The following is a 12,597-nucleotide window of genomic DNA, read 5'->3' as shown; positions in this document are numbered from 1 at the left end:
TCTTACCTGAAGAGACGGTGACCATGGTCCCTTGTCCCCAGACATCCATACCATAGTAGTCACAATGGGGTAATCTCCATCCTCACTCTACAGAAACCCCCTGGCGCCAGCCAGGCGCTGTTCCGGCAGCCCAGAGACCTGCCTGTCTCCAGGAGCCACATGGAAGCTGGCTGTCCCAGCCACTGCTTTCCGGGCTGTCTGCCTGCTTCACTCCCTGCCCGGGCCAGAGGGTCCTGGGACCTGCTGCCGGCCTCCCAGACACCCCTCACTGCCAGACCGTTGCCGGAGGGGAAGTCTGACCCTAAAAGACAGCCCCTAAATCACCCCAGACAGGCCCTGCCTTGGGAGGTAGGTGTGAGAGTGGGACAGAAGCCTCTCTGTACACAGCCGTGGTAGCCTCCAATAACACCAGGCAAAGCAGAAAAGGTTACCCCAGCCCAACCAAAGACAGCAGGGGCCCAATCAGGCCCTGTTTGTAGGGGGACCCTCCATCTAGCCCTCTTTTCTGACCTCCAAAGTGCCTTGGTGGTTCTGATCTCGTGACTCCAAGACCCCCCAGTCTCCCAAAGTGTCGGTGTCGCAGGGCCACTGACCAGCAGGGACGAGGACACCAACACAAGGATCAAGGGCACTTTATTGTAGAAATGATACAGCTCAGAAAAAAGGAAGCTCTCCTCTTCCTTCCTCTTCTTTCTCCTGAAATGGAATCTGTACTGCCAGGGTTTAAGGCAGGAAGGTTCACACGGGATTCGGACAGACCCGTGGGGCGCCCTGCAGGCAGCTTGCGGAGGACAGGTGAGCAAGCGCCCCCGCGTCCCCCCGGGTGGAAAGCCTTAAGTAGTGGCCAGAACAACAGTGGCTCTGAATCACGTCTAATGATCATTACTTAAGAAAGCACGGACACCTGCCTGACTAATCATCCTTACTCAAAATAATCTGGCTCCTCGTGGCCCTCAGGCGAGAAAGCCTAATTGTCTCATCTTCCCTACAGAGTCTAAAACCCTCCTGGAGGGACGCCTCTGTACTGAGTCTCACCGGCTGAGGAGGGGGCCCCCGGGCTTAGGGAAGGGGCTCCGTTATAGGTTGCCTAATGTAGTACAAGCAGTTAGCGCGTCATCTGTTTCTGGGGAGCAGCTATCTCTACAGGTTAGGTTTTTCCCATCCCTCTGCCTTTTTAGGCCAGCGGCCGTCGTCGTCTTACAGGTCTCTCCACATCTCCCCCTTTTTTGTTTATTTAATTTTGTAGGTTGGGACCATGCCTGTCTTAGGTTGTCCCTGTGCTCGAGCATAGTCTTACCCGTCATGGAGGGTACAGGCAACGATGGCCTGTTCTCTATCTTAGGTTGATCTATGTCAGGGGGATCTTACCCGTCATTGGCTACTGGTCCAGCATGTTTAGCCAGATCTGGGGGGAGCCTCCCGATTACAGGGCGAGGAGGGTCTGCTGGACGATGACTCGATCTCGTTGTTGTCTTTGGCGGAGGGCATGGACAAACTCAATGCCCATGGCCACGGCAGCCAAAAGCATAATGCCTAAGGCTGCGGTGCAGGCCCAGTTACGGGCATGAGAGATTATGGTTTCCACTACTCCCAGAATGTCTTGTGCGGAAGCCACTTGTACTCGAGTGCTATTTATGTTTACTATGTGATCTAGCATTAGGCGGGTGAAGTTTTCGAAGTCCGCATCCCAAGTCCCTAGGAGGTATTGGGACAGTTGCTTGGAAGCATTGCGGAGGGTATCATTAGGTTCAAAGACAGTGAGTGTAACACACAGAGAGGGCAGGGAAACCAAACAACCAAGGGAGAGGTATCTCTCCATGTCAAGTACTCCTTGCTGCAAAATGTCCACTCTTTGGTCGAGTAGGAGCAGTCCAGCGCGCAGGTGTCCATCCACGGCACTTTGGGTGCGCAGGGCCTCTGCGACCGAGGCGGAGAGTTGATTAACTGTGGTAGTGGCAGGGACTGCGGTGGCCAGGGCAGCGGTAGCGGTGGCGGCGGCAGTGAGGGCTGCGGCAACAGCAACGCGATGTTTCCGCGTGACTCTGTGACCGGAGCTTCATAGCGTGATGGGTTCACTGGGCGGGTGAGATGGTCCGGGACCCACACCGGGGTGTTCTGATCCTGTGGGAAGACACAAACTGCACCTCGGTTCCAGATGAGAACCGGGTCTGGGCCACGCCATTGGCCGGTGAGAATATCCTTCCAGTGCACTTGCACTGGGGAGCTGGTCTGGTGGCCAAGGCAGTGACGGTCTGCTGCTGTTTGTCCTTTAGACTCCCTTCTAATATTGCCTCTCGGCATCTGCCCTTGGTAATGGCGAGGCAACCTTTTACTAAGGCCCAAATGGCCATGGTGCCCGTGGGAAGGGGCTCAAATTGTTCCTGACGCCTCAGGTCTTGGCCTAGGCGCTCCCAGTCACGTGGGTGGGGTGGGGGCGGGGGGTGAGTTGGCCCCGTTCCAAAAACCAAGGGGAAGCCTCTGCCACCGTCTTAACAAAAACCTTGGCAGTCCTATCCTTCAATGGAGTCCCATTGCGTTTTAACAATTCTTGAAGAGGGGCTTGGAGCCGCACTGGATACGTTTCATTACCCATTTCGGACAATTATCATGAGACAAAACGAAAAACACACAATACAAGACAAGACACTTAACCTATCCCGCTGCTGTGATCGCAGCAAATGATCCCGCCACTATTGTCGTGGCAAATGATGTGTGCACACCCCCGCTTTTGAACGCGGTCCCTGCTTTGGTCGCGGACTCCGGCCTCCTGTCTTAGTTATGGGGCCACCCCCTGCTTTTGTCGCAGGCACTTACCTTTAGACGTCTACGAGAAGAGAAGATTCCTGGGTTTCGGCACCACTTGTCGGTGTCGCAGGGCCGCTGACCAGCAGGGACGAGGACACCAACAAAAGGATCATTTATTGTAGAAATAATACAGCTCAGAAAAAAGCAAGCTCTCCTCTTCTTTCCTCTTCTTTCTCCTGAAATGGAATCTGTACTGCCAGGGTTTGAGGAGGAAGGTTCACACGGAATTCAAACAGACCCGTGGGGTGCCCTGCAGGCAGCTTGCGGAGGACAGGTGAGCAAGCACCCCCGCGTCCCCCCGGGTGGAAAGCCTTAAGTAGTGGCCAGAACAACAGTGGCTCTGAATTACGCCTAATGATCATTACTTAAGAAAGCACGGACACCTGCCTGACTAATCATCCTTACTCAAAATAATCTGGCTCCTTGTGGCCCTCAGGCAAGAAAGCCTAATTGTCTCATCTTCCCTACAGAGTCTAAAACCCTCCTGGAGGGACGCCTCTGTACTGAGTCTCACCGGCTGAGGAGGGGGCCCCCGGGCTTAGGGAAGGGGCTCCGTTATAGGTTGCCTAATGTAGTACAAGCAGTTAGCGCGTCATCTGTTTCTGGGGAGCAGCTATCTCTACAGGTTAGGTTTTTCCCATCCCTCTGCCTTTTTAGGTCAGCGGCCGTCGTCGTCTTACAGGTCTCTCCACACCAAAGTGCAGTCAGAACAGGGAGTGGAAGGGCTTACCTGAGGAGACGATGACCTGGACTCCCTGGCCCCAAGCATCAAGTTGACACATTGTGACAATTTTGCCAGGGACCCGGGCAAGAACTGGCACCTGGCTGAGTCCTTGGTACAGCCCAGAGAGGGGGCTCCACAGAGACCCTTGGGGTCTAGAACCTCTGCCCTATGACCTGTGAGTGGCTGGCCCCTTGGAGGCCCCTTCCTGAGCCCCCAGGCTGCCCCTGGTCCTTCTTGACCTGAGACCCAAACAGACCTTATTTTCCTCCCAAATGCAGTAACACCCCTCAGAGTTGACCAAGAGAGGGAGGGGGGAGACTCACCTGAGGAGACAGTGACTTGGATCCCCAGGCTCCAGTACTGAAAGTCATTACACTTCTGCGGGTCCCATTTGGGGATGTATAAAAACCCCATGCCCTGCCGTGGGCCTGGCCTGCCATGGCCACACACCTTGCTCCTGAGTTCCCTGTGTCCCCAGATGTGAGCATGACTCTGCCCTCTCATCCTGCAGTGGGTTTCCAACCCCTCAGAAATGCCATCGTTAGAACCTGTACCCTGCCCTGCGTGGACCTGAAGACTAAAGATCCTCTGGACACTTCATTTCCAGCTCTAGTACAGAGGAGGCTGGGCCTGGCCAGGGAGGCAGGAAGAAAGCCATCTTACCTGAGGTGACGGTGACCAGGGTCCCTGCACCTCAGATACCCAAAGCATCAAAGGGGGACACAGCATCCATTCCCATCCAGACATAAACCCACATATTTACAGGCTCCGCTAGCCAGGCCCCACGTCCCTGCCCCCAGCACGGGCCCCAGGGCTAGAGAGGGTGGGCAAGATTACACAGGCCATGATGACTAGAGTATGCAGCCCTGGTCTGAGGCGCTCACAGCCACACTTATGCACCCACCAGGTCCAGCTCTGCCCACAACTTCTCCTTCTCTAGGCCCTCTGCCTGAGGCTTCTGCCCTGCCCTCAGCTGTTCTACCATGGCAAATCCATGATGGGGCCAGAACCCAGCCCGACCCTAGGGCAAAGGGCCCCAGGCACGGCAGAGATACCAGGGATGGTGGCCGTGCACCCTCAGGGTGGACACAGGTCAGTGGTGGGCCCCAGGGACCTGGCCTGGAGCTGGGCACAGAGACTGGCACTCACCTGAGGTGACGGTGACCAGGGTGCCCTGGCCCCAGAAGTTAAGGTTCCAGTAGCACAGCCTCTGCCCTCCAGCTGCTCCCCTACAAAAACGCCTCTGCACCCCCGTCCCCTATCCCCCTTCCCTGACATCCAGTCCCCATGGCTGAGACCAAGCCCTTGGCCTGGCTCAGCATGCCTGACTTTCCCTGTCCACCTCAGATCAGCACCTGCACCAGCCCTCCAAATAATATAGGTGCAGATGGCTATGGGAGCCTTGGAGAGCAGAGGCAAGGGTGTGGTGAGAGCAGTGTTTTTGCAGATCTGTCAATTGCTGTGGTCCCATGTATCACTGTGGTTTCCAGCCAGAACTCCTGCTAGGAAGGGCTGGAGTTGCTCACAGCTGTGGTCCCCAGGATGGTGGGCACAGGGCAGCTCTCGAGGGGAGCAGAGCTGGGTGATCCAAACACCATCCCACGGGCTACTTCTCACTCTGGAGCCTGGCAGTGGCCAACTTCTTTGTGCCATTCACTGCTTCCATCCCACAGAACAGGGTCCTGGTGGGCAGGGTAGACTTGCCATCTCAGAGTCCCTGGCCTGCCTCACCATGAGCTCCCCCAAAGAGCAGGTCTCCCATGGGCCCATGAGCAGGTGGGTGCCCTCCTGGGTCCTCAGGGCTGCTGGTCTTCAGGAGAGGTCTCATCTCTGCCCTTATTTGGCACAGGGAAAGGGGTGCATGAGATGTCTATGTGGAGCCTGGAGACCTGGGCTCCTGGGTGCCCTTTGTGGGGCTTAGAGTTTTGCTCTAGAACGTTCCCTCTGGCATAGTGTGCACTGGGCTGGGGACACGTGTGGGCAAGCCTGGCAGCAGAGAGAGGGTTAGGGGCTTCCCTGGGGTGCGGGTGGGACAGGGAGACCCCAGAGTGACAGGGTAAGTTGGGGCAGGGAGAGTCTCCAGAGTGCGTGACAGGAGGTGAGTGGGTGGGGCTGAGGAGGCTCCAGGTGGGGCTGAGGCAGCTCCAGGTGAGGCTGAGGTGGCTCCAGGTGGGGCTGAGGTGGCTCCAGGTGGGGCTGAGGATGCTCCTGGGTACTGAGGGGGCTCCAGTTGGGGCTGAAGATGCTCCTGGTAGGGCTGAGGATGCTCCAGCTGGACTGAGGAGGTTCCATGTGGGGCTGAGGAGGTTACTGGGGATGAGAAGGCTCCTGGGGGGGGGGGGTTGGTCTGAGTCTGGGGGTCCTGGAGGGTGAGGGGTCCGGCCATGTCCCTCCTCATGTTGGGAGACCTACTCTGTGGGGGAGCATTTGAGTACCCACTGGGGTATCAGAGATCAGGGGCACCTCGAGCTGGCCCCTCTCTTAGGCTCTCATCTCTGTGGTCTCAGCCCTGGGACCACCCATGTCCTTCCCCAGGAAGGAGGGTGGGGGCAGTGCAGGCCCCACAGGAGGCACCTGCTTCTGCCCTGCTGCTGAGGTGGGGCGGCTGTCCCTGAGCCTGTGCAGCCCTTTCTTCAGTCCAACCTCCTCCCACCCTTCCGAGGACCAGTGGGCTGCAGAGGGCTCCACTCAGCTCTTGCAGGCTGGTGTGTCCCCGACCTTGTGTGGCCAGCCTGTCCTTTGTGGGGCTCTTGGCCTCCTCACAGTGCTGTTCTGGGTGGTGGGGCCCAGAGTCCTGCCCAGTGTGTGGCTGGCCTTGCAGTGCCCTGCTACCTTCGGTAGCACTCGCAGCCAGTGCACCACAAGCACGCCTGGGAAAGGCACGATGTTATGGATGCAGAGGCCGGCAGGGTGCAGTTGGGCATCAGGGTTCACTCTCACAGACAAGGCCGGGCAAATGACTCCCAGGTGTCGTGTGGGCTCCCTGGTGCTGTGCAGGCAGCTTGTGTTCATTTGTTCAAGCTGCCTTATGAGGTTCTAAGATGACTTTCCATTTCTCTCCTGAGCGCTGCCCCACCTACCTCTGAGATTCCTCCCTGTCTCTGTCTCTCCACTGTTGCCACAGACTCCTTCCGCCATGTGTTTCCAGCTGATGGGGAGAGGGAAGGGACAAGAGCAGAGGCTCCTGAGGACCCCAGGCCATGGCTGGACACCCTTGGCTGGAGCCAAGGAGAGTGGATGTTCTCTGGGGGCAGCCTGAGGGTAGACAGAACTGGGAAGTGGAGAATCCCACATCAGAGATGTGGCTGTGTGCACATTTTGTTTGCACCATGAGCAAACTTGCTGCCCACAAGTGGGGAACGCTGCACTCAAGCCATGCCAGGTCCCTGGGCACTGGCAGGAAGTGGACGCACTGTTCACCTGGGAGTTGTGGGAAGGCAAGGTGTTGTCTGTGGAGCAACGGCTGAGCCCAGCTCCATTTTTCTACAAGGTGACCTTGGAAAGGTTACTCACAGGCCTCAATTTCCCTCCACTGAAAAATCAAGAACAGTAGTAGCATCTTCCTTTTGAGAGTCTTGTAGAACTAAAAGAGATGGTGAGTGTGAAGGGCCTACTGTAAAATGCTCCCAGGCAATACTGATAGCCCTTCTTCTTCTCTTCCTCCCAACAGGGACTGGGAGAAATGGGGAGAAAAGCAGGAGAATTATCTGTTCCTGGCACGGAGCTTGAAATGTTATCACAGTGGAAATGTTGAATTTGCCTGGGATAAATTTAGCTTCAGTTTTTTCAGTTTTTCTCCTTTTATGTGCAATACTCATGTTACATAAAGTTGGGTTTTGTTTTGTGATGCAATTTGACATTTCTGCCTTTTAATAGTCAGGTTAATACCACTCACATTTATTTTTATGAGAGGTCTGTTCGGTCTCAATTGTGTTTTACTATTTTATATTATGTGATTAATTTTTATACTTCCCCAAAAGTTTTCCATCTTAAGTTATCTTTTTCTTTGCTGTTTTCTGTGTGTGGTGCTTATCTTTGTAATTATAACTTCCCAAAATATCTCTCGTACATTGCTTCTTTAGACAATATGTTTCAGTTCTTTACCTCACACAGGTGTGAAGTTAACTGGTTTCTTCTTCATTCCTCTGTCCTCTTATCCCTACCATTGTATGGTTAGTAATGTCAGTAATGCGGTTTTCTCAGGGTTTGTTTGTACTGTCTGATATCCTCAGTCTAGTGTCACTGATGTCCTCTGACCGCCAACACTGGGAATGAGGCGGCTTTTCAGAAGTGTTCTCACCCCACGTCTGCCTTCTTCTGGAATTGTTGAAGGTTGCAAAGTGTCCACTTACATAAGTTAAGGATACTTAAGTTGTACGTTTGGTTCTTGGCCCTGGCTTAAGGACACTTCATACACTGTTTTTGGTGGCAGGTGGCTTTCATGTAGCAGGTTCAACAGGAGGTTATAGACATTGGAATATTTGAAACCATTTTTCAGTAGCCTTGATTTTTGAAGGGCAGATCAACTGCACATAAACACTGGGTTACCCGTCCCTTTTCCCTCCTGAGGATCCCGTAGTGTTGTTTTTACAGTTTACTGGTGTGGAGTGTGGCTGGTGAGACGTCTGAGGCTAGTCTGTCTTCCAGCATAGACAATTTGGTATTTTTTTATTAATATTAAATCATAGCTGTGTACACTAATGTGATCATGGGGCACCATACACTGGTTTTATAAACAGTTTGACACATTTTCATCACACTGGTTAACATAGCCTTCCTGGCATTTTCTTAGTTATTGTGTTAAGACATTTATATTCTACATTTACTAAGTTTCACATGTACCCTTGTAAGATGCACTGCAGGTGTAATCCCACCAATCAGCCTCTCTCTGCCCATCCTTCCCCCTCCCTCCACTCCCTCTCTCCCTTCCCCATATTCTTAGGTTATAACTGGGTTATAGCTTTCATATGAAAGCCATAAATTAGTTTCATAGTAGGGCTGAGTACATTGGATACTTTTTCTTCCATTCTTGAGATACTTTACTAAGAAGAATATGTTCCAGCTCCATCCACGTAAACATGAAAGAGGTAAAGTCTCCATCTTTCTTTAAGGCTGCATTATATTCCATGGTGTACATATACCATGATTTATTAATCCATTTGTGGATCAATGGGCACTTGGGCTTTTTCCATGACTTAGCAATTATGAATTGGGCTGCAATAAACATTCTGGTAAAAATATCTTTGTTATCATGTGATTTTTGGTCTTCTGGGTATATACCTAGTAGAGGAATTATAGGTTTGAATGGCAAATCTATTTTTAGATCTCTAAGTGTTCTTCAAACATCTTTCCAAAAGGAATGTATTAATTTGCATTCCCACCAGCAGTGTAGAAATTTTCCCTTTTCTCCACATCCACGCCAACATCTCTGGTCTTGGGATTTTGTGATATGGGCTAATCTTATTGGAGTCAGATGGTATTTCAAGGTAGTTTTGATTTGCATTTCTCTGATGATTAACGATGATGAGCATTTTTTCATATATCTGTAGGCCGTGCACCTGTCTTCTTCAGAGAAGTTTCTCTTCAAGTCCCTTGCCCAGCCTACGATGGGATCACTTGTTCTTTTCTTGCTTATATGTTTGAGTTCTCTGTGGATTCTGGTTCAGAGATGAGATCAAGAAGGAAATCGCCAAATTTCTGGAACAAAATGACAATGAAGACACGAATTATCAGAATCTCTGGGATACCGCGAGGGCAGTCATAAGAGGGAAATTTATAGCACTGCAAGCCTTCCTCAAGAGAATGGAAAGAGAGGAAGTTAACAACTTAATGGGACATCTCAAGCAACTGGAAAAGGAAGAACATTCCAACCCCAAACCTAGTAGAAGAAAAGAAATAACCAAAATTAGAGCAGAATTAAATGAAATCGAAAACAAAAGAATTATAAAACAGATCAATAAATCAAAAATTTGGTTTTTTGAAAAGGTGAATAAAATAGATAAACCTTTGGCTAACCTAACCAGGAAAAAAAGAGTAAAATCTCTAATCTCATTAATCAGAAACGACAAAGAAGAAATAACAACAGACTCCTCAGAAATTCAAACAATCCTTAATGAATATTACAAGAAACTCTATTCTCAGAAATATGAAAATCTGAAGAAAATTGACCAATACTTGGATGCACGTCACCTTCCAAGACTTAGCCAGAATCAAGTGGAAATGTTGAACAGGCCAATATCAAGTTCTGAAATACCATCAACCATACAAAATATCCCTAAAAAGAAAAGCCCGGGACCAGATGGCTTCACATCAGAATTCTACCAAACCTTTAAAGAGGAACTAGTACCCATATTACTCAACCTGTTCCAAAACGTAGAAAAAGAAGGAAGACTACCCAACATGTTCTATGAAGCAAACATCACCCTGATCCCCAAACCAGGAAAAGACCCAACAAGAAAAGAAAATTATAGACCAATATCACTAATGAATATAGATACAAAAATACTCAACAAGATCCTAACAAACAGAATCCAGCAACCATATCAAACAAATTATACATCATGATCAAGTTGGTTTTATCCCAGGGTCTCAAGGCTGGTTCAATATATGTAAATCTATAAGCATAATTCATCACATAAACAAATTAAAAAACAAAGACCATATGATTCTCTCAATTGATGCAGAAAAAGCTTTTGGTAATATCCAGCATCCCTTCATGATCAGAACACTTAAGAAAATTGGTATAGAAGGGACATTTCTTAAACTGATAGAGGCCATCCACAGCCAATATCGTATTGAATGAATGGAATTAAACTGAAATCATTTCCACTCAGACCAGGAACCAGACAAGGCTGCCCATTGTCTCCACTGCTTTTTAACATTGTAATGGAAGTTTTAGCCATCGCAATTAGGGAAGAAAAGGTGATCAAGGGTATCCATATAGGGTCAGAAGAGATCAAACTTTTGCTCTTTGCAGATGATATGATTGTATATCTGGAAAACACCAGAGATTCTACTACAAAACTCTTAGAAGTGATCAAGGAATACAGCAGTGTCTCAGGTTACAAAATCAACATTCATAAATTGGTAGCCTTTATATATACACCAATAATAGTCAAGCTGAAAAAACAGTTAAGGACTCTATTCCATTCACAGTAGAGCCAAAGAAGATGAAATATTTGGGAGTTTGTCTAACAAAGGATGTGAAAGATCTCTATAAAGAGAACTATGAAACTCTAAGAAAAGAAATAGCTAAAAACTTTAACAAATGGAAAAACATACCATGCTCATGGCTGGGAAGAATCAACATTGTTAAAATGTCCATACTACCCAAAGCAATATACAGTTTTAATGCAATCCCTATTAAAGCTCCACTGTCATACTTTAAAGATCTTGAAAAAATAATACTTCGTTTTATATGGAATCAGAAAAAACCTAGAATAGCCGAGACATTACTCAGAAATAAAAACAAAGCAGGAGGAATCATGCTACCAGACCTCAGACTATACTATAAATCGATTGTGATCAAAACAGCATGGTACTGGCACAAAAACAGAGAAGTAGATATCTGGAACAGAATAGAGAATCAAGAGATGAACCCAGCTACTTACTGTTATTTGATCTTTGACAAGCCAATTAAAAACATTCAGTGGGGAAAAGATTCCCTATTTAACAAATAGTGCTGGGTGAACTGGCTGGCAACCTGTAGAAGACTGAAACTGGACCCACACCTTTCACCATTAACTAAGATAGATTCTCACTGGATTAAAGATTTAAACTTATGACATGAAACTATAAAAATACTAGAAGAGAGTTCAGGGAAAACCCTTGAAGAAATTGTTCTGGGTGAGTATTTTATGAGGAGGACCCCCCAGGCAATTGAAACAGCTTCAACAATACACTACTGGGACCTGATCAAACTAAAAAGCTTCTGCACATCCAAGAACGCAGCAGGCAGACAGCCCTCAGAATGGGAGGAGATATTTGCAGGTTATGTCTCTGACAATTTGGTATTTTTGAATGCTGCTTAAATTAATTCTCTCCTAAATTAATTACCAGAAGTAATAGAATAGAAAAACTATTTTGAAATATAACTCAAAAAAAAAATCCATTCTAAAGTAAGAGTGTGTATTAGTAGGGCACACCAAGAACCAGAGAAAACTGGCCCAGAATGGAGATCCAAGACCTGCGCTGGGGCCACACGGGACCTGCCCCCCTGTCTGGGACTCCGACTATACCCTGTCTCTGCTCGGCCTGTCCCCGTGCCCACACTTCTTGCTAACTCTGTGACGTCTCCACTTCTGCTGTATGCTTCATCTCTTTATTCCTCTCCTCCATGTTCCCTCCTGTGCTTTCTGTGGTATCTGTTTCACTTGATCCTCTTTCTACGTGATTTCTTCCGTAACTTGGGTCAGATAGCATTTGCCTGCTTCTGCTCACCTCTGCTCTGTCCTCTAAGTGCTTGCATTTGAGCTTCACAGTTTTCTCCATAAATCCAGTTCTTCATTTGTTTATAATTCATGAAGAATTATTTGCCTGAAATTTTCACCTTAAGCTTTAACAGTATTTTTTCTGGTGAGTATTTTTTGTCTGTTGATGCATTTTGCCTCTGTTTGTCCAAATCTGAGACTGTTTCATTCAAGTTCATTACTCGTTATGCTGTGAGTTAAGGTCCTCAGGGCTGTTTGTTGGTGTTTTCTTGGGGCAGGAGGACAGCAGCCTGAAGCCTTTCACAGATGAGTCCAGACACTGTGGCCATCAGGCACGGTGGTGCTGGTGGCACCCAGATCCAGATCTGGGCTCAATTGACTGCCTCTGGCCTCTCCATCTGGCTTCCACACTGGTCTTTCTTTGCACGTGCAGGATAAACTGGGTATCTGGCCAGTTTTTCAAAGGGCTTTTTTATTTATCTTAAAAAGTCAACTTTAATTCCTTAACGCAGTCTGGACACCCCTGGAAATGCTATTGCAGCTAAAGCCTTGGTAAAATAACCAGTTGCCTTCATCATGTCCTATAGAATAAAATAGATTCTTATTGAACTTATGCAAATAACTGTATAGGTAGAAATT

General features: G+C 48.9%; 2 gene segments (V, D, J or C); both read right to left on the bottom strand.

Annotated features, from left to right (window-relative positions):
• LOC128587758 (immunoglobulin heavy constant mu-like) overlaps nucleotides 1-12,597 on the bottom strand; it is a 358,544-nt gene that overhangs the window by 234,732 nt on the left and 111,215 nt on the right.
• LOC128587757 (immunoglobulin heavy constant mu-like) overlaps nucleotides 1-12,597 on the bottom strand; it is a 107,912-nt gene that overhangs the window by 10,113 nt on the left and 85,202 nt on the right. Inside the window, 1 exon segment of the C gene segment in view lies at nucleotides 4,679-4,739. Coding sequence covers nucleotides 4,679-4,739 — 61 coding nt within the window.

This window comes from Nycticebus coucang, chromosome 6 (assembly GCF_027406575.1).
Source record: "Nycticebus coucang isolate mNycCou1 chromosome 6, mNycCou1.pri, whole genome shotgun sequence".
Taxonomy (NCBI): domain Eukaryota; kingdom Metazoa; phylum Chordata; class Mammalia; order Primates; family Lorisidae; genus Nycticebus; species Nycticebus coucang.
Note: the sequence above shows the minus strand (reverse complement) of the source record. Positions and strands in the feature narration are given on the sequence as shown.